The sequence below is a fragment of the Grammomys surdaster genome, unplaced genomic scaffold (genome assembly GCF_004785775.1).
Source record: "Grammomys surdaster isolate TR1022 unplaced genomic scaffold, NIH_TR_1.0 97, whole genome shotgun sequence".
In the NCBI taxonomy this organism is placed as follows: domain Eukaryota; kingdom Metazoa; phylum Chordata; class Mammalia; order Rodentia; family Muridae; genus Grammomys; species Grammomys surdaster.
This window is the reverse complement of record NW_021604576.1, coordinates 6,424,200-6,451,847: the sequence shown is the minus strand read 5'-3', so window position 1 is coordinate 6,451,847 and position 27,648 is coordinate 6,424,200. Positions and strand designations below refer to the sequence as shown.

At 34.8% G+C, this 27,648-nt stretch overlaps 2 protein-coding genes and 1 pseudogene across 3 annotated transcripts in view; 2 read left to right on the top strand and 1 right to left on the bottom strand.

The window, feature by feature from the left end:
• The window catches only part of Wwp1 (WW domain containing E3 ubiquitin protein ligase 1), a 101,447-nt gene extending 87,295 nt beyond the window's left edge, over positions 1 to 14,152 (top strand). For both annotated transcript variants that reach the window (XM_028780182.1, XM_028780190.1), the window contains exons 22-25: positions 248 to 352; positions 3,191 to 3,287; positions 4,076 to 4,148; positions 10,276 to 14,152. In XM_028780182.1, the coding sequence (XP_028636015.1) occupies positions 248 to 352; positions 3,191 to 3,287; positions 4,076 to 4,148; positions 10,276 to 10,375 (375 nt within the window). In that variant the 3' untranslated portion in view covers positions 10,376 to 14,152. The remainder of the gene's footprint in view (positions 1 to 247; positions 353 to 3,190; positions 3,288 to 4,075; positions 4,149 to 10,275) is intronic.
• Positions 13,878 to 27,648, bottom strand: part of Rmdn1 (regulator of microtubule dynamics 1) — a 29,185-nt gene continuing 15,414 nt past the window's right edge. The window contains exons 5-10 of the mRNA XM_028780203.1: positions 25,483 to 25,572; positions 21,286 to 21,341; positions 19,841 to 19,928; positions 18,483 to 18,513; positions 16,653 to 16,786; positions 13,878 to 16,117 (exon numbers count right to left, since the gene is read on the bottom strand). Coding sequence (XP_028636036.1) covers positions 16,079 to 16,117; positions 16,653 to 16,786; positions 18,483 to 18,513; positions 19,841 to 19,928; positions 21,286 to 21,341; positions 25,483 to 25,572 — 438 coding nt within the window. The 3' untranslated portion in view covers positions 13,878 to 16,078. The remainder of the gene's footprint in view (positions 16,118 to 16,652; positions 16,787 to 18,482; positions 18,514 to 19,840; positions 19,929 to 21,285; positions 21,342 to 25,482; positions 25,573 to 27,648) is intronic.
• Positions 27,329 to 27,386, top strand: LOC114632785 (annotated as a pseudogene).

The window sequence follows — 27,648 nt, the reverse complement described above, 5'->3', positions numbered from 1 at the left end:
TTAGGGCTTTAGACTAGCCTGTATACCTGGTGAGTTCCAGGCCTGCCAGGACTACATCATGAGACCCTGCCTTAGGAAGGAGGTGAAGGAGAATACCAACAAACTGGGAGAAACTAATGTGACAAACTATTCTATTCAGAATGTATTTTTAGAAACTCCTATAAATAATAAAAAGACAAAGAAACAATAACAAAAACCCATAGTCTTTCTAATCTTTGCTGTAGCTAATACTGTGTTCCTTCCCTAGGTTATGCTGTGTGGCATGCAAGAGGTTGACTTGGCAGACTGGCAGAGAAATACTGTTTATCGACATTATACAAGAAACAGCAAGCAAATTATTTGGTTTTGGCAGGTATTTGCTTTATCTGTTTTGAGACAAATCATTTGAAGAATTTTCTTATAGAAATGGTTTTAAGTAGTTTATTAATAATTTTTGAGACTTTGGACCTGTATTTTAGCCTTCCAATACTTTATTTTCTAGATGGAGGAATGAATAATGCTTACTGGTATCACCGTATTATATGAATTCTGCACACTTTGAGAAGTGAAGAAGTATAGGGTTTCATTTTGTTGGTTTTAGATTTATTGGGGCTCTACATTGAGATAGGTTCTGCATGGACAGCCCAGGATGCTCTGGTATCAGCTTATTCAATGCTGGGATTATAGGCATCCTCTATCACATCCAACCAGGTGTATATTTTTAGTGATAAGGTCAATGCTGGGTTTAATTCTTCTGAAGGTGATAATATGCTAAAGAATTGGAATAATTCAGACAGTGATATACAAGAATGACTATTTTTTCTTACTGTGTTTTGGCTTAAACTGTGATCAGGTAGGTCTCAGATATCCAGGTGCACCGTACTAATACTTAAGTACACTGTCAAGAGACATGTTGTTTTGCTTTATTTTATGTGTTAAAGATTTTAAATCTCTAATCCTGGCATATTCTTTCCATAAGTATTTTTTACTAACTACAACTCATTTGAGCAACTTAATGGTTGGACTTCTGGTAATTTTCACTTTTATGTGAAAAGCTGAATTTTATATTATGGGGAGATTTTCCAAATGGTACATCTTTTCATAACAATGATTCCCATTAGTTTATTGCATAATATTTTCCCTTCTGGAAACCTGCCTTAAAATATTCACCAACATGTATAAAATGTATCTAGCCGGGCGGTGGTGGCACACGCCTTTAATCCCAGCACTTGGGAGGCAGAGGCAGGCGGATTTCTGAGTTCGAGAGTTTGAGGCTAGGCCTGGTCTACAGAGTGAGTTCCAGGACAGCCAGGACTACACAGAGAAACCCTGTCTCGAAAAACCAAACCAAAAAAGAAAAAAAAAAGTAAATAATTTATAACTTAAGTTCCTATAAACCAATTACTGAATTGTTTGCTTTAGGTAAAATGGTGAGATATATGTCAAAGTTGATAATAAAATGTGTTTCCCATGTCTTTTAGTGTTGTGATGTTCGGATCCACTCTGAGAAACCAGAGACTTAGACTCAATTCCAATTGAGATTAAGTGAATTTTTTTCTTACTGCTAGTAGGAGGACAGCCTTAAGTCCCCTTCTGAGGTTTTAAAGCATATATTAGAAAGGTGTCTTTTACAAATATCCATGTAATTCACAGCTGAGCAGGAAAATTACTTCCTTCATTTGTTTCTTATTTTCCCACTATAAAGTAATAAGAAGACCTCTTGGTCCCTTTCCCACAGTGATAAACAGTATTCCAGAAGCAAAGGCAGCTGTTAATACCTCACAGCCCATTGTCTTCTCTCACCTGCAGGCCACTAGGGGTCTCCCAGGCATTCCAGAGCAAAAGGTCAAAGGCTCTGAAGGGGGATGCCTGGCTCCATAGTAAGTGTCTTTAGTCATCACAGGGGGCCTATGTAAATTATTACTCAGATCTGACCACTAATGACTGGGATAGAGGAGTTCATTTCTGGGCAAGCAAAAAAGCACAAGACCATCAGGTTAGGGCTGGCTGTATATCTCAGCACAGTTCGTCCAAGGTTCTGGTCTGATTAGCAATTCATTTTGTCTTATGTTTAACTAAGCTGTTACATTATCTGCTTTCTCATTGTTATAACCAAATTCTTGACAAGAAACAAGGGAAGAAAACTTTATTTTGACTAACAGTTTTAAGAGTACCAGCCATCATGACAGGAAAGCGGGATGTAAGAGCAGCTATAGCTTTGGTCCTGGGAGCTTGCTCATAGCTATGCAGATCAGGAGGCAGAGATGGCCTGCTCCCTTCTACTTGTATTTCACCTGGTTCTCAGCCCAGTGCCATGGTAACTCCCAAGGTCAGGGGATTCTTTTTTTCTTTAGTTAATCCTTCCTAGGAACATCTCACAGACACTCCGAACACTTGCTCCTCACTGAGGCTTTTATTAATCCGGCCAAGTCCATAATGCCAGCACGCGTCCATTCCCTATTTGAAGAAGCCTTTTCTCAAGGCTTTCGGTTATATTCAAACCAACATATTCGTTACCACATTTCCCATTAACATTCCTCTTTCAGAAGAACTTGGCAGCAAACTTGTTAATTTTGGAGACGTCTGTAGTTTTACAGGTATTAGTGAAGGGCATAGAAAGTTTGAAAAATGTTCAATAGAAGAAAATACCACAGAGAGCAATGGGGAAGTGTTCATTTGTTTTTGTAGTTTATAAAGGGGTAGATTCAGCCTAACAGTGGCTGAGAGCTCAATGAGAATGGAGTTTAAATGTTCTACTTTTTAGCAATTTAAAAAGACAAATTAAATTCTATAGGCCTCCCCTTTTCTTGCATGTATGGTGAGATTACTAATGATTATAGCTGCCTTATACGCTGTTGTGAAATCTAAGTAAATGAAAAACACATGGCATAGTGCTAGTCTGTAGCCCTCAGAGACACGGGTACCTCTTAGAGATATTCCTGTAGTCAAGTGACATAAGGTTTCTAAGCTTCTCATTTATTTCCTGTTTGTATGACAGATATAATAGTAGCTAGTTGTGGTATTATTGTGAGGGTTACTGAAGTGATATCTATAGTGTACCTTGTGATACTACAGACACTTTACTACACTATTGCTTGAACTAGTTTCAGTGGGTTTTTAGTTTGTTTTTAACATTTTCACCTGTTTACTCATTGTTGATGGGATGTTGGCCATTATTTTATATTAAAGAGCATTTGATTTTGTCATACAGTTTGTGAAAGAGACTGATAATGAAGTACGAATGCGACTCTTGCAGTTTGTCACTGGAACCTGTCGCTTGCCTCTAGGGGGATTTGCTGAACTCATGGGTAAATTCGGATTCATTGCAGTTTCTCTGAAGTTAATTTTGTGATAATAGTATGTGTTAGACATGCAGTAGAATTAAATATAATGACTTATTTGTATGTAAATATATGGAAAATTGGTACCACAGAAAAGAAAGAGCTATTAATACTGAAAACATTGGTTAATATTCTATTGCTGTGAAGATACACCATGGCCATAGCAGTTCTTATAAAGGAAAGTGCTCAGTTGGGCCTTGCTTACAGTTCCAGAGGTTTAGTCCATTGTTATAACAGCGAGCATGGCCAGAATTCAAGGAGACGTGGTGCTGGAGGAGCAGCTAAGAGTTATACATCTGGATCCTCAGGCAACAGGAAAAGAAAGACACTGAGCCTGGCAAGGGCTTTTGAAACCTCAGAGCCTACCCCTACTAATACACTTCCTCCAGCAAGGCCACATTCTTTCAAATAGTGCTACTTTGGTTGACTAAGCATTCAACTCTGTGAGCCTGTGGGGGCCATTCTCATTCCAACCACAGTGATATGTGAGATAAAATGGAAGTGTCATCAAAGTTGACATGGCTACTGCTTCACTCCAAGGATAATTGCTAAGGAACCAAGACTGTAAAAATAGTTACCTTTCGCTCCACGGATGTAAAACTTCAGTATCTCTGCAGCACCAAAAAACTTCTCAGTGTAGATATTATGAAATTTTCAGTTTTCTCTGTATCATTCATATAACAATGTGACACAGTTCTGTTAGTTTTAAAGGACCAACCAAATAAGCATTATCTTATCTTCTGTTCCTAATTTAGGAAGTAATGGGCCTCAAAAGTTTTGTATTGAAAAAGTTGGCAAAGACACCTGGTTACCAAGAAGCCATACATGGTAAGTTCAAGACTCCTAAACAGGAAGGTGAAGGCCACAGAGGTTCTTGTTGTCTTCTTTTGTTTTTGGTAGCAGATAAGAGCCATTATAGCTACTTATTCATTAAATAGAATTTCAGCTTGCTGAGCAGAATCCTATAGTGTTCTGTAACTGAGTGCCCGAGAAAAAGTTAGTATAGCTTCACTAGAAATACTTGAGAATGTGTCTGTTGGTTCAGCAAATATTTAGAGTACCCACTATATAGCAAGTAGGATGGAATTACTTATTGCATTTTTATGAAATCTTTGTAGGGCAGAAAAGATGAACAAATAGCTGAAAGGAAAAGTGTGGTATAATAATTGGAGTGAGTCTTCTATGGACTCAGATAATCAGACAGATCCCTGGAAAGGACAATGTTTAGCTTAAGTTTAATAAATAGCATGGTATGGGGAAATGTAGAATATTCTTGAAATAGATGCTGAAGAAAAACACGATTCAAGAACTGGAATTTGACTAAAGGGACTGGAACTGAGTGAGTCAGAAAACGTGAACATAGTTGACTGATCTGACTGGAACTTGTAGAGGCAGAAAAAGTGAACATAGTTGGAAAAACATGATTTAACACATACTATTATTGTAATTTGGACTTCCTTATAATGAAACTTAAATGTTTATAGAACTATAAATAACAAGTAATGTTATTTAAGAGAAATCATCTAGTAAGAGTATAACAAGTGGATGAAAGAGATTGCAGAGAAATGTTAACATTATCCCTATCAGTTGATAGCTTAGAGATAAATGGTTCTTTCAGGAGCTCAAAGCTATTTTCATCTTAAGCCATGATTCAGCTTTTTTTTGTTGTTGCTTTGGTGTTTCTATAGTGCAGAAACAATATGGCTAAAACTTGGTAGTGTCTTAAAACAAATAAAAGCAGGAGTGCCAAGCTGTTCCCTCATACTATTCAACAACATGCACTTGTCAAAAACAAACTAAAGCCTCTATTTTATGAAGCACTAAATACTAAGTTTGCTAAAGCTTGGTGTTTGAATATATGTCTTTTCTAACATTAATACTCAAGTTTACTGGCATCTGTTCCTTGTATACAGTAATGGGTTTGGTACAGACATCTTCATGTAAATACATCATATTCTTTGACCAAGTTCAACGTCTTCCCCTTTCTTGTTCCCCTCCCCCATTATTTTCATTCATTCCTCTACAATCACTTTTATGTTCCATATACGTGTATTATAATCTAGAACCCATAAATGGGGGAGAATATGTGATGCTTGTCTAAGTTTTATTTTGCCTAATATGACTATCTGTTCGAATATTTCCTTACAGATGACATAACTTCATTCTTTGTGGCAGAGTAAGACTGTTCGCGTGTATATATACACCTCATTTTCTTTGTCCATTTATCTGTTTTGAGCTCTGTATCAGCCCTAGGCTGTTAGCATAGTTTGCCTTTGTGAATACTGTTGAAACATAGACTATAGGTATCACTGTGTATTGCTTTAGAGTCCTTTAAGTATACCTAGGGATGGCATAAGTATGTCATCATGTGGATGTTGTATTTGTTAATTTTGAGAATTCTCCATAGTGGTTTCCATAGTAGATGGACTACTTACATTTCTGCCAGCAGTACATAAGGGCTCTCTTCCTCACATCCTCTCCAGTATGGGTTCTTTTCTTCATGGTAGCTATTTTGACTAGAATGATGTGGTATTTCAGTGTATTTTGATTTGCATTTCCCTGATAGCTAAGGACAATGAACTTTGTTTTCTTTGCATTTTTGTTTTGGAAACTGTTTATTTCATTCATTCATTTGCTTCAGTTGCGTGGCTTTTGGTATTTAGGTTTTTGTTCCTAATAAACATCTTTTTTTCATTTGTCAAATGTATAGCTGACAGATTCTTACCCTGGTCACTCATTTGTTTCTTTTGCTGTGCCAAAGTTTTGTAAATCTATGCAAACCTATTTATTGATTCTTGGTATCACTTCTGAATTAGAGGACTCCTTTTGAAAGAATCCTCTATATTGGAGTAGTTTCAAGTATTACACTTGACAAACTTTAAGTTGATAGTAGGTAAGGAATGAAAAATAATAGATCTAGTTTTATTTTCTATATATACATAGACATCCATTTTCCAGCAGTATTAGGTGAAATGATGTCTTCTAGCATGCCATTTTGGAATCTTTGTCAAAAGTCAAATGGCTTTAGTTGTATGGATTTATTTCTGGGTCCTTTATTTTATTGTGATGATCTGTTTTGGTTCTTTGGGTTTCTATTTTAATTTGAAATTGGATAAGGTGATATCTCTAGCATTGTTTTCTTTGCTCAGGATTCCTTGGCTATCTGGGATCTTTTAAATCACAGCCTAAAAGAATCATTGTAGTATGTTATTTAAAGCCCTTTAGGTATACAGCTAAGGGATGGTATAACTAAGCTTTCATAGGAATTTTAAAACTGAGTTTTCTATTTCTGTGTAGAATGTCACTGGAATGCTAATGGAGATTGCATTAAATCTGTAAATTTCTTTCAATAATATGGTCATTTTCAAAATGTTAATTCTACTAATGTGAATGTAAGTGGTCTGTTCTTTTAGTGTCTTCTTGAGTGTTTTTATAATGGTTTCAATATAGAAGTCTTTCACTTTTATGGATAGCTTTGTTCATTGGTTTTTTTTGTTTTGTTTTAAAACAATTGTGAATGGGCTGTTTGCTTAAGTTCAATCTTGGCAAGTTCGCTATTAGCCTATAAGAAAGCTACGATTTTTATGTGTCAATTTTGTATTCTGCTAATTTCAAAGTGTTTATTAATTCTAAAACATCTGGTGGAGTTTATAGTCTCTGACAACAGAATCATACTCTGCAAATAAAAGTACTTTGACTTCTTCCTTTCCTATTAGTTTATATTTATTATTGCTCTAGTTAAGACTAAAAAAACTGTATAAAATAGGAGTAGAGAAAGTAGATATTCATTTCTCTTTTGGGTTAGTGAAAATGTTGTTACTGTTTTTTGTTTGTTTCCTGCTTACTTACAACAATGTTGATTATAGGTTTGTCTTATATAGGTTCACCTTTTTAGTATGTTGAAGTACATTGCTACAATTCTTTGGCTCTTCAGGGCTTTTATCTTGAAGAAATGTTCTACTATCAAAGACCTTTCTTATATTGACCCTTTCTTCATCTATTGATATGATCAGGTGGTTTCTGATCTTGACTATATTACTATGAGTTACTGAATGACTGATTCACATATTTTGTACCATTCTTGAATTCCTGAAATGAAACTCAGTCATGATGAATACATGTCACACCTCATGTTATGTGTATTAGTGTGCATGTCTGCGCTCCATGTCTGTGTCATTTGAGGTCATCCAAAAGGCATTGGATCCCTAGGAACTGTAGTTACAAATAGTTGCGAGTCACTATGTAGGTGCTGGATCTTCTGAAAGACCAAATAGTGCTCTTTACTGTTGAGCCATTTCTCCATCCTCATGAATGACCCTTTTGGTGTGTTTTTTAATTTAATTCAGCAGTATTTTCTTGAAAATTGTTATATCATCAATTCATCAGTAATAAAGGCCTATAATTTTCTTTTTTCTTTCTTTCCTTTTTTGGCCACTTTGGTTACTAGGGTAATACTAGCCTCATAAGATGAATTTGGTAAATTTCTTCTATTTGATAAAATATTTTGAGGAGTGCTAGTGTTAGTTTTCCTTAAAAGGTTGGTGGCATTTATTCATGAGTTCATTTAAACCTTCTTAAAAACTAGGTAACATTGGTTACTGTTTTAATCTACTTAAGTTGTTTATAGCCTCTCAATGTAATTTTGGTATGGTGGTAAGAGTATTGGCTTAACAGGTTTTCATTTTCATTGAAATAAACTTGAAGAACATGATCAGAAAACACTATTAAGTTAGAGTTCTTCATTGGTGGTGAAATATTAAAGATAAGATCCCAAAGTCAGTAACTTAAGAAAATAGAGCAACAAGTCACTCAAGAATGATTAAGGGTAAGGAAGTAGAAGGCCACAGCATTGTTTCTCATCCATACAAATGCTATGAAGTAAGTCCTCTGCACCAAATCCTTAAATGGATGAACCACAACCAAGAACATATAGTTAAGAAATTCAGAAGGGTTGTATAGCTAAACAGGGTGTGCCTCAGAAAATGAATGCCTTTACTGATTGGCTTCAGAGGAAACAACATGTTTCCACCTTGCTGTATGTCAGTTATGGCAAGAGATGAAGAGTTAAGACTGTAAGAGACTGAAAGCCATGAAATAGAAGTTCAGGCCAGACCCAAAGTTGAAGTTTGAGAAGGGGTTGGGACTTCTTTCAAACAAGAGAAAATACAAATCAGTATTCTGATCTGGATCTGGATAAAAATAGGTGATCAGAAAATTTTTGGTTTGTAACAACAATTTGTAATGACTAAGGTAAATAGTGATCTCAATCTGTGAAACAATTAGACTTAATGATTGTTCGTAAGATGAGGCATGGGATCCTACTACTGTCATCTTTATAGTGACATCACAGCTTTAAACTTCTCTACATTTAGAATCAACATTTCTTTCAGACACATGGGCAAGTCTCAGTCTCTATCCTTTATGAAACAACACAGACATAATGGTCAATTTCTTGAAACAAAGATCTCTGGGTTATTTTCAAATAATCCTTTGTCTTCTGTTATTCAGCTTAACATTCACTAAATTAGGTATTTACTATTAATTCAGAGATGACTGCACTTATTTTAATCTAGTGGGGGGAGAACAGTCAGTCATTATATAAATGCTAAAATAGAAACAAAGAGCTATGTAAGATGCTGTAGGCAAACTTCTTAGAAGAAACTCTAGGATTTAGGCTGATTGTTGGTGGGTGAATAGATGAGACTTTCACATGCAAGGATGTTGTAGGCCAAAGAGAGACAAAGGACATGATAAAGTAAGTATTATGTTAAAAAGCACAAAATAAGTTGATACTAGGCATCTATCTATCATCCTACACCTTCTGTGGCTTTAGTAACAGAGGGTTTCTAAGCGTGGTGTAAGCTAAGGAAGTGTCTCAGGCAGTGATATAAAGCAACATAGGGGTGAAGAAAATAAGTGGTTGCAAAGTGAGAATGGAAAAAAGGAAAACAACACAAATTCCCAGAGAAGTATACACAAGAGTGTGAGGACAGCAGGAAGTCAAAAATGGAATTAGCAGAATGACAGAATCTGGCCAAGGGTGTGTAAGACTGTTTTGGTATAAGACTATACTGAAAAAAAGGGGGGTGGGGTGGTGTTTCAGTTACGATTAAGACATTTTCATGGAGCATAGTTTAAAATGGAAAGCAATCAATATATGGTCTTAGTTGCTACCATCAATATATTCAACTGTTTTAATATGAAAAAATTAGTAAATCATTGGTTGTTTGCATAACTGTTGAAGTTGGCTATTTTTTCCTAGACTTAATTATGAGCTTTCCTAACTTACATAGGTGTGGGCAAGGACAGATGATCGAAGTGTCTACAATAGAGAAAGGTTTTTAAGTTTTAGTATTTTTTCTTTTAATAATTCAGTCTCAAAAAAGAATTTATGTTAGAAGGACTAGAAAATGGTCAGTTCCTAGATTAGAATCTAATGTGGTGAAATTATTTAAGAAGACAAAAGTATACATGTATTCACTGACTGACTGTATCAGAACATAAATTCTGTGAGTGCAGGGACTTGGGATTTTCATGAGTGTATTACCAGCTACTGGAACATCTTGCACACAAAACTCAGAAAATAAATGAATGAGTGGATGGACAAAATTAATTAACCTAAGAAAAATTATGGAGACTCATCACCCATGACAACAGAATAGCAAAAAGAAAACCCATTTTTAAAACCAGTCTTTATAATTTTGACATTATTTATAATTCCATTATTCTTTGGCAAATATATAGATGTTTTATGTCTTAAATCTTATATAGATTCCTTTATTTAATTTAGATGAGTTAATATACTAATTATTATATTAAATTGTTAGGATACCTTTGGCAAAGTTTTTACATACATAATATTCAGGTTTAAATGTGCTGTTAAAGAATACTATATTAGAAATATTTTCAGTTTATGTCATTGAAAACATCTGATTTTGTTTTTGTTTTTGTTCAGTTTTAATCGCTTGGATCTACCACCATATAAGAGTTATGAACAACTAAAGGAAAAACTTCTTTTTGCAATAGAAGAGACAGAGGGATTTGGACAAGAATGAATGTGACTTGTCTTGGAGGAGCTCTTGCATTTAAATACCCCAGCCAAGAAAAATTGCACAGATAGTGTATATAAGCTGTTCATTCTGTACAGTTAATTTTCTGAACTTCTCAAAGTATAAATGTTTTCTGTTCTTCCACAGAAATATGCAAAACATTTCATCATTTTCTACTTTATTTATTGTTCCCTTAAAACGACTGACCAGGAAAAAAAAAATCATCCTTAAATTTTGACGCAAGCAAGAGAATTTATTAAAAAGTATATATCTATATAACCATATATGACAGTGGCTCTAGTTTTATAGAGCGCCAGGTGTATTAAAAACATGGCAGCCGTTCATTCACAAAACTCTGAATTTGCTTTGCCTTGTTTGTGTTATCCAGGGGAAAAGTGCAAATGTTCCATGTTCTTCTCCCAAAGTGACATTGGATTGTGTTTAGCTGCATGGCTGTTCAGGAAGGTATTTAGGGCTTAAGCCAACTATTACTTTAAGTGTTTTTTTTTTTTTTTAAATGCTGCTGGCTTTTCTGAAGACAAGTACTTCAACTGACTAAGTTGTACTAATGAATAGTTTAAAAAAAAAATCCCATCATTGTTATATCAGAAAACATAGAAGTCATGTAATAGATCCAGTGGCCTCTAGGAGCAGCTGGAATTGATTTGCTGAACAACAGAGGTCTATTTACATGTTACTTTGGATGTTGGGTATTTGTGGAAGTTTAAAGAATCAGGCATTTCTATACTTGACATTTTTAAACTTGTAATGTTCTTCAAATTTAATTAATAATAAATTGATAGTTCAATACTTAGGTATACATAAAAGGTACTGAACTTTGCTGCTTTTGTGCTCAAGGTTTACTTTTATGAAATCAGAGATGTCATAAATGGATTGAAAAGTTGCAGAAGTATTTAAAACACACTAAGTACTTTTTATTAGTTTTTGAATATCCCCACCCCTTCCTTTCAAAATCAAAATTGCTTCTAAATTCAGTAGGTATATTAAAAAATCCTTCGTACCCCCTATTTTATATAGAGCAAGTCTTCTCCAAAGGACACTGATTTTTTTTTTTTCATTATAAGGGCATTCATGGTGTATGAAAAAAATTAAAATCCAATGTGAATGATACTGCTACTTTTAGCAAACTGGGCTTCCTAATTAATATAAAACATTAATTTCCATTTTTATCCTTTCAGTATGCACTGCGAAGTTCATTAACTTAAATTTTTCTAACTATGAAGTTCACTTAGAATTATAACTTCTATCCACTAGTTTAGTTTTGCTAAGATTTTATTTTTCTACTTTAGATTATGTTCTTCAGTTTTATTCAGAATTCAAAAATAAAAGCAGTAGTCTACTTAGTTGAATAAACTATAGAAAATCTGGTTATTCTCAAGCTTAAAGAATTTTTTTAATTCTAATATATGACAAGTTATATAGTAAATGATGGCCAGTCTTCAAAAGTCCTGCATAAATTATTCTGTAAAATAATAAACTTGCTATGACAGAAAGTATTGGCTTTCATTCAGTGGAGGTATTTGAGACTATCTTTTTGCAGATATGGTTCAAGGTGGCTTTCAGGTACCATTTCAAGGAGCTGTTCCCTTTTGTTAAGTTACCTCACATGAGTAACAGAACCCACAAGATCAGACCAGCTTTCTGGGGAAGACTAGTTTGCAGACCTCATCAGACTCTTTGTATCTTTCATCATACCAGTTATAGATTTCAGACCTAAAAACTTGTTTACCTACCCAGTAGTCAACATAAAGTCTTTAAAAGAGATGTGATTCACCTCCTGCTGTCTCTCCTTCCCATCCCTGTTCTGAACTGGACCCTCTACACTTGGCTCACTGAATACAGTCAGAGAAAGTAGGAGGTGAGGAGGACCGGGAGGCAGGTTAATAATGATACTTTATTATACTGACAGTTCCCAACATCACCAATAAATTGAGCTTAGGGAATGGATTATCGACTTAAAACAAGTTTTACCAATCAGCTCAGTCATCTGTCTTTGGGAAAGAAGCTACTATTTTTTTTTCTCTTCTGTATTGTTTTTCTGTACTTCTTAGGCAGTTGAAAATGAAAATGTTAACATTTTCTCCAGCTGACTTCAATTATCCTCCTAGATCTAGGTGTTCTAAATTAGGTATTGTATATCCACTCCATCATTAGATACTTGTGTTTGGGGTTCAAAAAGACCCTAACTAGTAAGCTGTTGCTGAGCTGAGAAAGCTCCTGACATATAGGAGGGAGCTGTAACTGCGTTTCCCTGAATCTGAAAAGTCTTAATATTGCATGACTTAAACTGTCACTTTAGGAGACTATGGATCTTGGGGAACCACGTGATGTTCCTGCTCCATTACTACTATATGTTCATTTTCACAAAGGAGGTCTAACCTTGTACTGGTAGCTAGTCAAGGTTTCTGCACTGCAGTATTCTGAGTTAAGGGATACCAGAAAATGTTGTTTACTGCAGACTTACTGGATCCCAATATTTAATTAAATAACATAATCTAAGTAAACACTGAAGTAACAAATCAGTTGTTGAAACATGAAATAAAAGTTCTCCTGTAACATATCCAACTTTCTTTAATCTGTTGAACACAGAAATCAAGTTTAAAGTCAACTGGAAATTTGACACTAATCTAAGTGTGCTCTTTCCTTAATTCTAAAAGTTCTACTCCAAAAGTCAACAAAATGTAATTAAAATGATGGTATTTCTTTTTAGTACTGATTCTATGTCTTTTTCATGAACAATTATTTTGGTCCTTGTGATTAACATAGTGTCTTGCTTTCATTACGCATTTTTTATAAAACAAGACAAGTCTTACCAAGCCATGTTATTTTGTAATATCCATTGCCTGTTGGTGGGCCGTACTGGTAATACTTTGTTATCAAGAAGTGACAAAGGTTCAGTGCTAAACATCAGGGGAAAGAGGGAAGCCAAATAACCAAAAAAAGACCCCCAGCTTTCTCCTGGTGTCCTCAGAGACCTGGGCTCCCCTATCTACTTCACTACCAATAAACCCAAATTCAGGTTTCACACATTCTCAAAGACAGCAGACACACTTAAGGAGAGGAAATCACTATTGCCTGTGACCTATTTTTTCTTCTCAAGTAATCTGCCTTCTACTTTGATGTCTTTTTTAAAAAAATTTGGATCCACATGCAGTATTCATCTGATCCTATAATGGCTTAACAAGATCATCTTCAATTCCATCCTTTGACTGCAAAATGAAGTAATTTCACTTTTTATGACTGAATAAAACTGGTTTTCGAATCCTATAATGGCTTAACAAGATCATCTTCAGTTCTATCCTTTGACTGCAAAATGAGGTAATTTCACTTTTTATGACTGAATAAAACTGGTTTGCAAATATATTTTGTTTGTACACTTGGTGGATGTCTACATTGATTCCATAACTTGTTTGTAAACAATGCCACAATAAATACCAATGTAAAATACCTTTATTTTTAATAGCCACAAAAAAACTAAATACCTTCAGCAGATGGATAAAATGGTTTATTCATATAATAAAATATTAACACTAAAAGGAAAAACTATTGATTGAACTTAGTTATTAGAGGATCTGGCTAAGTGAAAAGGCACAGTCTCAAAAGGTCATATTCTATAAGATTACATTTGCCTATGACTTTTAAAATGACAAATATATAACAGATTAGTTGTTGTGTGTATTCAGAATGTGAGAGGGACTGAAAGTGGCTATGTGTGACTATAAAGAGCACTAAGTCTCTGAAATAAAACAAATCTGTATCTTGCTTGTGGTGGTAGTTATAAAAAATATTTAGAAATAACATTAAGAGCTAGACATAACGTGAGGACACCTAAGCGTCCTAAAAACCCGAATTAAGGTCTATAGATACCATTACGTTTCCTAGTTCTGTATTATACCTTAGTTTCATGTCATCCAAGGGCAAAGAAGAAGATGGGTATTTAGAACCCGCTTGTACTACATTATGTAACTTATTATGAATCTTAATTATTTTAAAATAATGTCCTATAAAGTATCAAAAGATAGACTCCCCATCTATACAAGTCTGTTTACTGAAAAATATTTCATTTCACAAAAATAATTTCTTGTTATGAGTGCTAAGAAGTAATTCCAGAACTTTGTGCTGGTAACAAATTGTACTAGAAAAGCCATTCTAACAAATCCACAAGAGCAACTGGCATATTCATCTGGTAAAGCCCTTAGTTAAGAAGTGCAAGGACTTGGATCTTAATGTAAAAACATTGAAATTCTTTTGCATAATAATACTAATAAGAATTAGATAAACTGGATATGAAAAGTAGCTGAAGTTCATAACTAGACAAGGAAGACATGAAGTGGCTGTTGAATAGGAGGGGAAAGATGAAGAAAAAGACAAAAAGAAAATGAAGGTAATTATCATGCTTTGAAGCAATCAGACCACCTAAAGCAAAACAAAGTGTATCAAAATGGGAATGAACTTAGGAAATGAAGCAGTAGTTAATTTCAAAGTCATGACTGTGAGAGCCAAGGAAGACTGAATATAGTTAACTGGAGTCTCAGAAGACAGGACGGAACGTGGTTCTCAGAGGCTCATCTGGACTGAAGGACAGCTGATAACAACAACTGCATTGGCCTCTCATGAAAGTCTTGTGTTGTAAGAAGAGGGGATAAGTTTTCTATAATAAAACCAACTGTGCTGCAAATCAAATTTTGGTCTCCAAAAGCAGGTTTTGGGGACAGTTAAGAAAATCTGAGTATGTATTGTTTAGAGGTGATGTAGTATGCATAATAATATATTTGTATTTGCTTAGGAAGATGTACTTATTTTGAAAAGCAGCAGAGTTTAAGGATTAGATAAAATCTGCAATTTCAAAGGTTTAAAGATGCATTATATGTGATTAGATATACACATATAAAAACCCACATAACAAAATATTAATACCTTAAATCCAAGAACAGGATGTACTTCCAATGTTTGTTTATGTCTTAAAGTTTGCACAGTAAAACAGGAACAGCACATACCTACACATTTTGCTATAATTTTTTAAACATTACAATTCTCAGCTCTAGTTGTTGCAAAATGTAGGTTTACAGTGGTGCCATATCAGACTCCCGTTTTAGTACTCTGCCTGGTAAATGTCTATTCCCTTTCACCCTGAAATCTATGTCCCTCCATTCTACAAAGGATTAGTTTGTCAAGTGACTAATCAACCCACCTATGGAGGTATACTACATTAAAAAAAAAAGTTCTACGGAATTTTTCCTTATTCAGGTTGCCTCTAAGACACACATCAGTTAAGTTATGCCAAAACCCCTCAACATCATAAATACTTAGCTTCTCTTAGATAGCAACTTAGTCCATTGTAACATGAAAACCATTCTGTCATTGCCACCTGTTCACAAAGCTTTTTGAAAACGTTTCATCCTGAAGTGACTAATACTTACATACCCCATACCATTTTTTTTCTCTTGATGTCCCAAATGTCTGTCTGAACCAGGGAAGTGTGTTGCTGCCATTCTTAGGGCAATGTGGAAGTTTACTTATGAAGAAACCCAGAAGTTTTTACATTTATTCTGTAAAATGGTCACACATAAAAGAACTAAGAAAAAAGCCATACAATCATTATGAAGGTTAATATATCATGTTTATAAGTCAGTGAAATACAAAGTATTAGGTATGTTGTTGCCTTCTCCAAAATGTTCTCAGTTCTTGTCACAGACCTGTAAGCAACTGAGCAGCTTCTGTCTGTATCTAAAGTGGAAAACACATGTTACATATGAATAGTGCAGCCTAATTTATAAAGCTTAAGTATATAAAATAGATTGGTTTCTAAGAGTTTCAACATGACAAAGATAGGACATGGTAAAAATAAGTTCTCTTGACAGCGATGATTAGATGAGATTCTATGAAAACTCTACTTCATTTCCTTAAACTCTTCACACCCCGCCCCCAATCATACTCCCTTGCAGTGTCAGAAATTAAACCAGGGCCTTGTGCATGTTAGTAAGTACCTATAGCCAAGCTGACTTTCATGTTGTAGAAATAACCTGTGATGAGATACGCATTACAGATGTACATCAGTTCTACACTGCAGCAAGCAGCTTACAACATTTGATGATAGTCACCAAGGAGTTCTCATGGTAAAGTAGAAAGGTAAATATACAAATGAGCACTTTGTTTTCCACAATACTATGCATCCAAACAATTATGCTTTAAAGAAGTTCTCAGTTCATTTTTTACTAATGCCTCAAAGCCTATCTGCCTTACTTTATTATAGATATTTTACCTGTTTATCCTCTTCTGTGTGTGCTGGATAGCCCTTGGCTTTTACCAACCAGAATGCAGCAAGCTTTTTGTTGTTTAGCTTCAAGTATGTCTTTCCTAAAAGCAGCAAGTTTTTGCTGTAGAAGTTTGGATCCACTGTACATAAAAAGGGGAAACAAAGTCAACTCCAAAGAAATAGTGTCTTTATTTTTATAGTTTTAATACTTTGGTCTGAATTCTAATAAAACTGTGCGATTAAACAATGATTAGGCTAATACAATTCTTTTTTGTTCAAATGTTCTTATCTAGAAAAAAACCCTAAAATAATTATGATGTATTGAATGTACGTGTGAACTGTGCACATTATTATACTAAGGTCTCACTTTAAAGTTTCTTCATGCTGATAGGACATGAGCTATGTAAGAACTACCCATCATTATTACATTCCAATTGCCTAGAACAGTGTAGAGAAAGTAACGCCCGTTCAATGAGTGAGTATGGGAGTGCATGAATGAAATCATGGTTAACATAAATTTGACCTTCATTTGCTAAATGTCTCCTATACTTAAGCAGAGAGGGACAGATGAACACAACTAAATGATTTACTAGGTATATACTTCAAATCGCTACAAGAAGCTACATAAGAAAGCAATGAATTAAGAGTTATGCATCTTGGAGGATGAACAGGATTTTGAACAGAAAAAGCTGAGAATATTCTTGGTTGAAAAAAAAATGCAAACAAAGCCCAGGAGTGTGAGAGTAGAATAGTGCTAATCAGAATCTGGGAAGGAGGAAGAAGAATCGACAGAGGCTGCTTAGGGAGCCACAAAATCCAACACAGTAGGGAACTAGGACAACTTATTGCAGAGTTTTAGAAGAGACAGAAGACCTCAGCACTTCCCAAAACAAAGAAGAATCCTTGAGATCTAGATAATTGCTGTGGTTTGATTTACATCTTATATGACTAAACTGGAGTACCAATGCTCCATAAATATTTACAATTATATGTTAAATAATTTTAAGTACAAAAGAATCCTCTATTTTTTTAAAGAATTCTGCAGTGTAGTAATGTAAGTCACTGGCACAAGCCCTTGGCCTCCTGAGTGATGATGACCACAGACACACACCATTACACTCAGCTCTAATTTCCCTGACTCTTCACATACTTCCCTCCTAGTAATCTTAGTCTTTCTGTATGCCAAGCATGCTGTCTGAGACCAGAGTAGAGCTTAGTAATACAACACATGCCTAGCACATAAGTTCAAAAAACTGCTTTTTTTCCTGGATACAATTTATTATTAACTGCATTTACTTAAAACTCAAAGGCCATTAATTTCATTGATTTACACATTTTAAGGTTAAGTACACTAATTTATGTACTCACTACCTCATCTAGGAAGTCATCCAAGTACTGTATGTAAGCAACAGAAATATAATCATAAGGCAAAAGGGAAAAAGAATCCCACCTTACTCTGAATTCCAATTTTTTAAAAAAGTTAAAATTTGGGGCTAGAGAGAGGGCTCACCAGTTAAGATTACTGGGTGCTCTCTCAGGGTTTAATTCCCACCACCAAAATGGTAACTCACAGCTGTCTGTTAACTCCAGTCTTGGAAGGATGCCCTCTTCTGGTCTCTGAGGGCACCAGTCATACATGTTGTACATAGACATATATTCAGGAGAAATAGCCAAACATAATTTTTTTTTTTTACTCAAACACATAAATGTTTTTGTTTAAATTTGTTTTACATTTCCAGTGTGAAAGATATAGCACATTCTTGATTTAAAATGTTCTATGACATAGTCAACACTTAGATAATATTATATTAATAGCTGAAATAAAATTATTTTTACCTTCTTCTGCCCTGTGAAAGTATCTCAATGCCTGTTAAGAATACAAAGAATACAAATAAAATAGACTCAATAACTTTAGAAAAAGGGTTTTTTAAAGATTTATTCTTACTATTAAAGGTTTCAGAAAGTAAATGATTATAAAATAAATGATAAGATCAGCAAGGAATATAACTTAAATCATCAAAGACTGGGATTTTCATAATGAGAATCACTTCTAGTAATTTTCTGGTTGCTACGCAGAGGTAGTACCACACTATCCTGGCACAAAGTGAAGAAAGTGACCATGTGTAATCCAGCTATTACCTTTCTTATAAGTCATAACAGCTGCTTTTAACACAAACTAAACATAATTAAATGGTATGGTGAATTCATTCATAACACTTTGCTTATACCTTGTGAGGTAGGTAGGGCCTGTGTGTCTGTGTGTCTTTGTGTGTATATTTTGTTTTGATTTTGGCTGGAAATGGAAAGACACCAGATCCCAGAACACCTACTTGTATACCATAGATCCCCATGGGCAAACAACAAATATTCAATAATATGAGAGGAAAATACTAGGATAACTTTTCAATTGCCAATTTCTTTACATTTTTAAAGTTAAGTGACTAAGTAAACTCATGATTTTCATCTAGTAGGATAGGAAGGGAGTTCAAACCCCAGTGTTCAAAGGATGGGAGAGTGAATTTTAGAGCTTATGTATAGATTCTTTTTAAATTTTATTTTTATAAGAAAAGCAAACAGCTGGGTGGTGGTGGCACATGCCTTTAATCCCAGCACTTGGGAGGCAGAGGCAGGCGGATTTCTGAGTTCGAGAGTTCGAGGCTAGCCTGGTCTACAGAGTGAGTTCCAGGACAGCCAGGACTACACAGAGAAACCCTGTCTTGAAAAACCAAACCAAAAAAAAAAAAAAAAGAATTAAAAAAAAAAGAAAAGCAAACAACCTTTAAAATATGAAGAACCTTTCACACTCAAGAATTTTTTCTTCTTACATGTTCTTCATTTTTCTAAATGACTTTCTGTATATATTATGTCTAAAACTTGCTGGGTAAGAATCACTGTATTCTTTTTCTTTTTGGCTTCTGTGTGCTATAAGTTACAAATAGAAAAGTGAGGTCTGTTTCAGCCATGATCTACTTTAGCTGACAGTATACCACAATTATCAGCCACTCACCTAAACAAGAAAAAAAGCACTCACCAGTCCTGGACAGTAAGTATTAAGCCTTTGTGATACTGTTGAATTGGATCATTAGAAACTTGCTCAAGTCCCTCACAGAATCAGATCTCCATATGTGTGGACTCTGCAGAATGGTACTGTAGTTAAGAAATCGATACTAACTTAAGAAAGGACATCATACTACCTCCTCATAGGTGGAACTAGGAGGATTTGCAAACAGCACTTTAGCAATTCTTCTTTGATACCAAGGCATTTCAGCAAATGTATAGCACCTACAAGGGAAAAGATGGCATTATGCATTCAAATTGTACCTTTTTACTGAAGGAACTGAACATCTTAATGGGCATTATAAAAGGAATCTTCTGTTAAATTTTTAAATAATTTGAACTTTATATGATGAAGCTAATATTCATACTGAATTATTTGGAATAATATGATTTGAATATGATTCAGGGGTTGGATCAACTTGGTGACTAAGTGTAAACAACAGTGGTTGTTTTGTGCCAGGTATAGGCCAATATTATTCTCTTTATTTGTTCCTTAGAACAACTAAGTGATACAGGATTGCTATTACAATTTGTTTTAAGTTTTTCTTAGAGATTTAGTTATGTTAATATGTACCCCAAGCTAGCCCTGAACTACTAATCCTTCTGCCTTATGTTTGGTATTGAAGTGCTTATGCCTGGCTTACTACTACTAGTTTTGACATAAGGAAATTCAGAATTCTTTTAAATGATGCATGAATAACAATAACAGTAATTTATGCCCCTTTTTTAAAAAAAGGGTGAAGTAGATGATTAATATCCAAAAATATTTACAACTTTCTGAAGCAGGTAAAAACCTGTTTGCGATCTTTGACTAGGGACTTGAACTCCTTGAGGCATAGATTGTATCACAGGTTTGCTTACTGATTAAGTAGCTGTCCTTTGATAATTATTAATCCCATATTGGGTATTTTAATCTGAAAAGTACTTATTTCTTTTGTAAAAGAGTTTGATGAACTTTTATAACAGCAAATATTTAAAACATTTGTATGCCCTCATACAATAAAGTAATTCCTCATATTGGACAAAAGGTCACATTGAAACTTAAAGAAAGATCACATAGTTTTTCGGATTAATCAAATCTCAATCTGACAGATTTTGATGACTTCATGTGACAACCTACTGTATTTATGCTACTGCAGTTTTCCTTAGCATGGGAAATGAGGTATTTCCCCAAAAAGGAAAGATAGATAAAAGTCTACAAAAGAATTCTAAAGTATTTTTAGTTTTCTTGGGGTTTTTATTTTTCTCATGGTGAGAAAGAGGGTTTTGAGACACCATCTCATGTGAAACATCCTGCCTCCAACTCCCTATGTAGGTGATGGTGAACTTGAACTCCACATCTTCCTGGCATTTTCTAATTGTTGGGATTGCAGGCATGCACCACCATGCCTGACTACTTTGACTATGTCCTAGAGATACATGCACAAATACTATTTAGTGACTTAGTACTCAACTCTGGTAAATAGTATTTTTAAATAGTTTATATTTTTGCTTACACATAAATTATAAAATAAGATGCTTTTACATACTGTGAAAGAAAATCGTGCTAAATATGACAGAAACATTACTGAAATTTTCTTACCAAATACCCATAAGGTGAATTGAAGTAGCATCTTTTGGGTTCAGCTCAATTGCTTTCTGTTAAGAAATAAGAAAACCTTTCTAAACATCAAAGAAGCAGTAAATTAAAAAAGAAAATTATAACTCTACATTTTAAAGATGTACTTTTTTAGATGTGTATGTGTCTGTGAATAAATGTCATATATGTGGAGGTACCCAGGGAGGCTAGAAAAGGGTGCTGGGTCATTTGGAGCCGGAGCCACAAGCAGTTGTGAGCCACCTAATGTGGGTGCTGGGAACTAATTATGGGTCTTGTGGGAAAGCAGTCTCAACACTTGTAACCACTGAGCCATCTCTCTAGCCACAAACCTGCATTATAATCAGTAACAGCTTTCTTCCTCATGATGCACTTTTCCTTCTCTTCACTGTCCCCATCTCTCCCCCATGTGTGTTTACATGTGGTTAGGTAAGAAGTTAAAGCCAGATGTCTCCCTAATCATGTTCCACCTTGTACTTAAAGACAGGGTCCTTTAACCAAACCTGGAGCTTACAGACTGGTTATACTAGCTGGCCAGCAAGTCCCCAGGATCTTTCTGACATTGCTTCACCCCACACTAGAATTACAAGTTCACACCTAGCATTTTTATACTGGAAGCTAAGCTCAGGTCTTCATGCTTGCACATTAAGTATTTCATAGAGAGCCATCTTCTCAGCTCTGTATTCTTTTTGTAATGGTTTTATTTTTATGTGTATTGGTGTTTTGCCTCTCATATGAACTGTGAGTGTCAGATCCTCTAGAACTGGAATGACAGTTGTGAGGTGGCATGTGAGTGCTGGGAACTAAAACTGGGTCCTCCTGAAGAGCAGCTAGTGAGTGTTCTTCAGTCCCTAGCCTATATTCTTTTTTATTTATTTATTTATTTTTTTTTGGTTTTTCAAGACAGGGTTTCTCTGTGTAGCCCTGGCTGTCCTGGAACTCACTCTGTAGACCAGGCTGGCCTCGAACTCAGAACTCAGAAATCCACCTGCCTCTGCCTCCCAAGTGCTGGGATTAAAGGCGTGCGCCACCACCGCCCGGCCTCTAGCCTATATTCTTAATTGCTTAAATTTGTTCCAATGCATTACTAAAGACTTAAAGATAATATTTTACACATTCAGAAATTGATATAGAAGGTAAAAAAAACAAAAAACACACACAAATTAATCTAATTCTGGAAATAGTTTAGTGAAGTATAATTTTCACTGTTTCTTTAAGATAAAAGAATGCTAAATATGTCACTTTTATCAATTTTTAAATGAATATTGAAGAAATGTCTTCCTATTATTACTCACCCAAAAAAACCCTCACCAAGAAATAGGTAATTTTCTTCATATAAAAATTTTGTTAAACTCTCCCATGTATATCCAAAATAAAAGTAAAAATGGTGCTATTTATAGAACATATTATATATGTAACATGCTGATAAAATCTTTGTATTTACTGCATCAATTATTATAAAGCACACATTGTGGAAAACCTTTTAAAAAGTATTCCTATCTGCTAGTTTTATGAAAACTAATAAGGAACTCTCTCATATTGTTTATTCTGATTATTTTTATTAAAAATTTCTAATTTAAGCCCACATTTTCACTTACAGTTTGGTGATGTACGAAGAACAAAATTCAAATATTTATATTGGTTAAGGCTATGATGCTGTAGACAGACTTCTGGGACTCAAATCAGAGCTCAATGACTTGTTAACCTTGCAAATTCTTTATTTTTGTGGCAGCTAAGTTTTTGCTTTTATAAAAAAAGAAATTGGGAGTATAGTATAGTGCAGAGCACTTACCTAGCATGTTGGAGGCCTTGGGTTGGGCCCCAATGCCATGAATAAAGCAAAAGAGAAAACTGTCCTATAGTATAATGGTGAGAAGGAAGTAAATCACAAAGTGTGCTTAGCAGCAGTGCTGTCTAGTAGAATCACTGCTGTGTTCACTGTTGACAGATGGTAACAGGAAGTGAGACTTGATGGCTGTAGAATAAGGCTAGCCACGTGAGGATCTCAGGCTTTCCCAGTTTTATGTTGTGCTAGGAAGCAAAACCAGAGATCTGGATATGCTAGGCAAGCATTCTACCAAGTGGTAGATACCTAACCTTCATAATTTTTGCTACAGGGCTGTTTTCAAATAGGGCCTTTGCAGGTCTTTTTGCCATTAGTTTGCTTTCCAAAACAAACTCAAAGATGTTAATAATGCAATAATGGAAATAAAAATATCTTTTGGTATATAAACACTAAGTATAATCATATTTAGCATATTTAAACAAATACTTGAAAACTTATATGAAGCATTACAGCACTGAGTCACACACAGACTCATCCTATTCTTTGGTCTTTCTTTGAAAACTGAAAAATAGTCACTAAAATGTTTTCTATAATTCCTTAAAACTCATGTTATATGCTTAAAAGGGAGAATGGGTTGTAAAGATTCATTAGAACAAACAGCTCCGGAGCACCATGGAGATGGGGGGACTACAGAGGGAGGAGTCCCTTGTGTGACATACCTCTATATTCTGAAATACAAAGTAATAGTACTGTATTTTACTGAACCTAAGATACCAAAACCAGTGCATTGCCAGGTGTGGTGGTATATGCCTAAAGTCCCAGAATCTGTAAGGCTGATTTAGGAAGACCATGAATTTAAGGCCAGTCTGGGTTACACAGCAAGAACATTCCTTAAATAAATAAGCAAGCAAACAAAACCACCAAATCAGTATGGCACATAGTCGTTTTATGTATTATTTTTAAAAGAATAAAAATATTGCTCCTAGGGGTGGAGTGATAATTCAGCACATAGGAGTTCTTGCAGAGGATCTGAGTTTGGTTCCCAGTACCCATGTGACAGTTCGTTACCACCTCTTACTCTAGTTCCAGGGGTTCTGACACCCTCTTCTAACCTCTATAGATACTGCATGCAGTGGTGCACTTACAAACAGGCAAATCACTCAAAGAAAAATAAAGAATACAACTCCCAATTTATACTATAAGGTACTACTAATTCTCTAATGAAGTATTAATTCAGATATATTAAAATATGAAGCATATAAACATGTAATTGTAAAATGCAATGGTGCTTGTTTCAGAAGTTAGGTTTCCTGATTGCTAGTCCAATGGTATTTTTCTCTAGTAATTATGCTGGCTAGAACCTGGGACTTGTATCCATAAGCTCCTGAAGAGCTCCTGAGTAACATGCCCAGCCAATTCTTACCTGTGCTGTTGTTCTTGTGTAGTTTTGAATTATCTACAATAATAAAAGATTTTTAAATGCTGAATATTTTTCTGATAGTTTGTTCTCTGTGTGAGAATTATGAAAAGGTGTGCACATAGAATATGAAATCTATAGATTTCTATGTAATTTTTACCATTGAACAAAGGTTACTAAGCACAAGAAGATCATCTTTAGGGAGAATTTGAAACAACATAAAATATACATAGCATAATCATAAGCACAATTTTTACTACTAAGAGGGCTGTTTCAGTTGTATTGGAGTTTAACCACCAGCATTCAAACCTTCTTTCACAGAAACTGGCTCAGCCATGGTTTTTGGTTTTGTTTTCTATTTTTTTTCAGGTTTTTGTTTTGGTTTGGTTTGACACAGGGTCTCTCTGGCCTTGCACTCACAGATATTTGCCCATCTCTACTTCCAAGTGCTGAGATTAAAGGCATGTGCCACTATATGTAGCATTTTTTTAATTCAATAGAATGTTATTAATTGTGCTACAAATAGTTTGAAAAGTTTACACACTGGAACTTTTCTTTTGAAACATTCATTCTTGAAAGTCATTTCCTATATTGTAGAGAAGCTCTGGCTAGTCCAATAAACAATGACGTAAGTAAAGTGGAGGTAAGAGAGATAAGAAGCCATCTTGAACCTTTCCTAGTTGAGGAAAACATATGAAAGACCTTAACTGGGTCAAGGCAGAAGCACTAATACATCAAATTGACCAAGAAAATTAGAATAAATAATGAAGTATTATTGCTCTATTCCACTGGGATATAGATCTTGTTCTGTTTCCTTCAATGGGTCCCTAACTCCTAGGCTCAAACAGTCTCATGCCTCTGCTTTCCAAGAAGTTGGCCTACAAGCATGTAGTAATGTGTTCCATATATAATAATTGTTAAGTAAAATACACGAACTCAGAAAATATTGACTTTCTAAACAATGAACTTAAATCAGTACCTCAAAATGCTCCTTGATAACATAGGCATTTGCAATCTTAACCTTGATACCTTCATAATCTCCAACATCACTAATGCAGATTGCATACCACTAAAAGTAGGAAAAACAAAGGGTGAGAATACTTTTAATATTTTACCTGATACAAAGAAAAAGTTATATAACTACTCTTCAATAGTTATTTTCATTTAGCAAAATGTTACTTAGCATAATGATGAATTAAGAATAAAAGATACAAATAAAAGCAGACATAACCATCTAGTAACAAGAAGGTAAAACATAGCGACCTGTAATACAACGTAGAAAGTGGTGACAACTAAGACAATTGCCAATAAAATAGAGACAACACATCCAACTATAAAATTTAGATAGGTTTGTAGCTGAATGACTCATTTATCTTCTCATCTCCGTTTTCAACATCTGTATTGCTATAATAGAAACAGCCACAACTGTCAACTGTGAGGTCACTTCATAGCCACTGTTGGACCATAGACCCAAACTGAGACAATTTGAGTTTCTCTACTAAAACCTATGTGTAAAATATCTAAACTTCATAAAATCAGGTGCTTTGGAGACTCACTAGATTTAGGGTAGGATTTGGGGGAAAAAAATCTTCAGTAAAAAATATCTATGAAGCCTCAGAACAGTTGGGCTAGTTTTTCTTGGATATCAGAAGGACCTGTCTTTGAATTCTGTACCTATAACAGTTTCTTATTATTTCTGCTCTCTGTGTGAGCTATTTGTATAAGATACTAATAAACACAATAAAAATATATAAATTTACTTAAATCTACTTTCCACAGAAGCTTTTTGTGTTCTGTCATGTTTACTGAAAATGGCACATTTTGAAATGCATACATACACATACTTCTCTGCAGACTATTATCATTTAGTCTCCATTGTTATCCAGTTGTATAAATTCTGTCTATTAGAAGGGTTACCCAGGATTTTATACAGGATTTAAAGGTCTTCTCCCACATATCAGAGCTATTGCATAAAATAATCCCTTATGAGGAGGTAAGGGTATATAGTTCAGTGTGTTGGGCTATCATGTGCAATCCACTATACCAAAACCACAAAAATTTTTTTAAAAAGATATTTATTTCATGTGTATGGGTGTTTTATCTGTATGTATGTATATGTATCATGTGTGTTTATCTGAGGGCAGAACAGGGTGTCAGACTCCCTGGAACTGGAGTTACCATGTGCTGCAAATGGAACAAGACTAACAAGTGTTCTTAACCTCTGAGCCATTTTTCCAGCTTCCAGAAATTTATTTATGTATTTATTACCTATACTTAAAACAAACATGGTGGTTCCTAAGCATTTTCTCCTTGATGAGCTTGTCATTTATAAAATCTATTCTTCAATGCTTACACTATCAAGAATGGATATCAAGAAGTATGTTAACTGATGTATTCTATCTCCATATCTATCCATTTCAACTTATAAAATGCTCACTATCTGCAACGGGTCTACATTTAAACTTTTGGGTTTGTGTGTGTGTGTGTGTGTGTCTGTCTGTCTGTCTGTCTGTCTGTGTCTATGGTGTATGTTGGGGAGGGGCTGGGGGTGAAGAACTCATGGAGAGCTGGATCAGGAAGGAGGGCAACATTTGGAATGTAAATAAATAAAATAATTAATAAAAAGTAAATAACTGAATTGATATGTAAATACAGACTGGGCTTTTGGTCTACATAGATGAGCTAGCAGAAAACAATATCAGTTCTTCATTAGAATTTTTCTCTAGTATAAGCTGATCTGTCTAGAGATCTCTGGAGAGCAAAACCAGCTCTTCAAGAATTTTCTCTAACAGGATAACGTCAGAAATCCCAAGAATTACTTAGAGAGACGACACAGCTCTTTTAGAATTTTTCTGGCTTTCTGATTTTGATCAGAAAACCCAAGCATTACTTTTAGAATTTTTCTATCAGGATTTCTGACTTGGTCAGAAGATCCAAGAATTTTTAATAGCAGCTTTTCTAACTTTGGTCATAAAGCCCATGAGCTATACAGAGAGCTTTTAGAATTTATACAAGCAGAGAGAGCTGTGTCAACCAGAGAGTTTTTAGAATAGCAATAAAAAGCTGTGTAGAGCAGAGAGAGAGAGAGAGAGAGAGAGAGAGAGAGAGAGAGAGAGAGAGAGAGAGAGAGAGAGAGAGAGAGAGA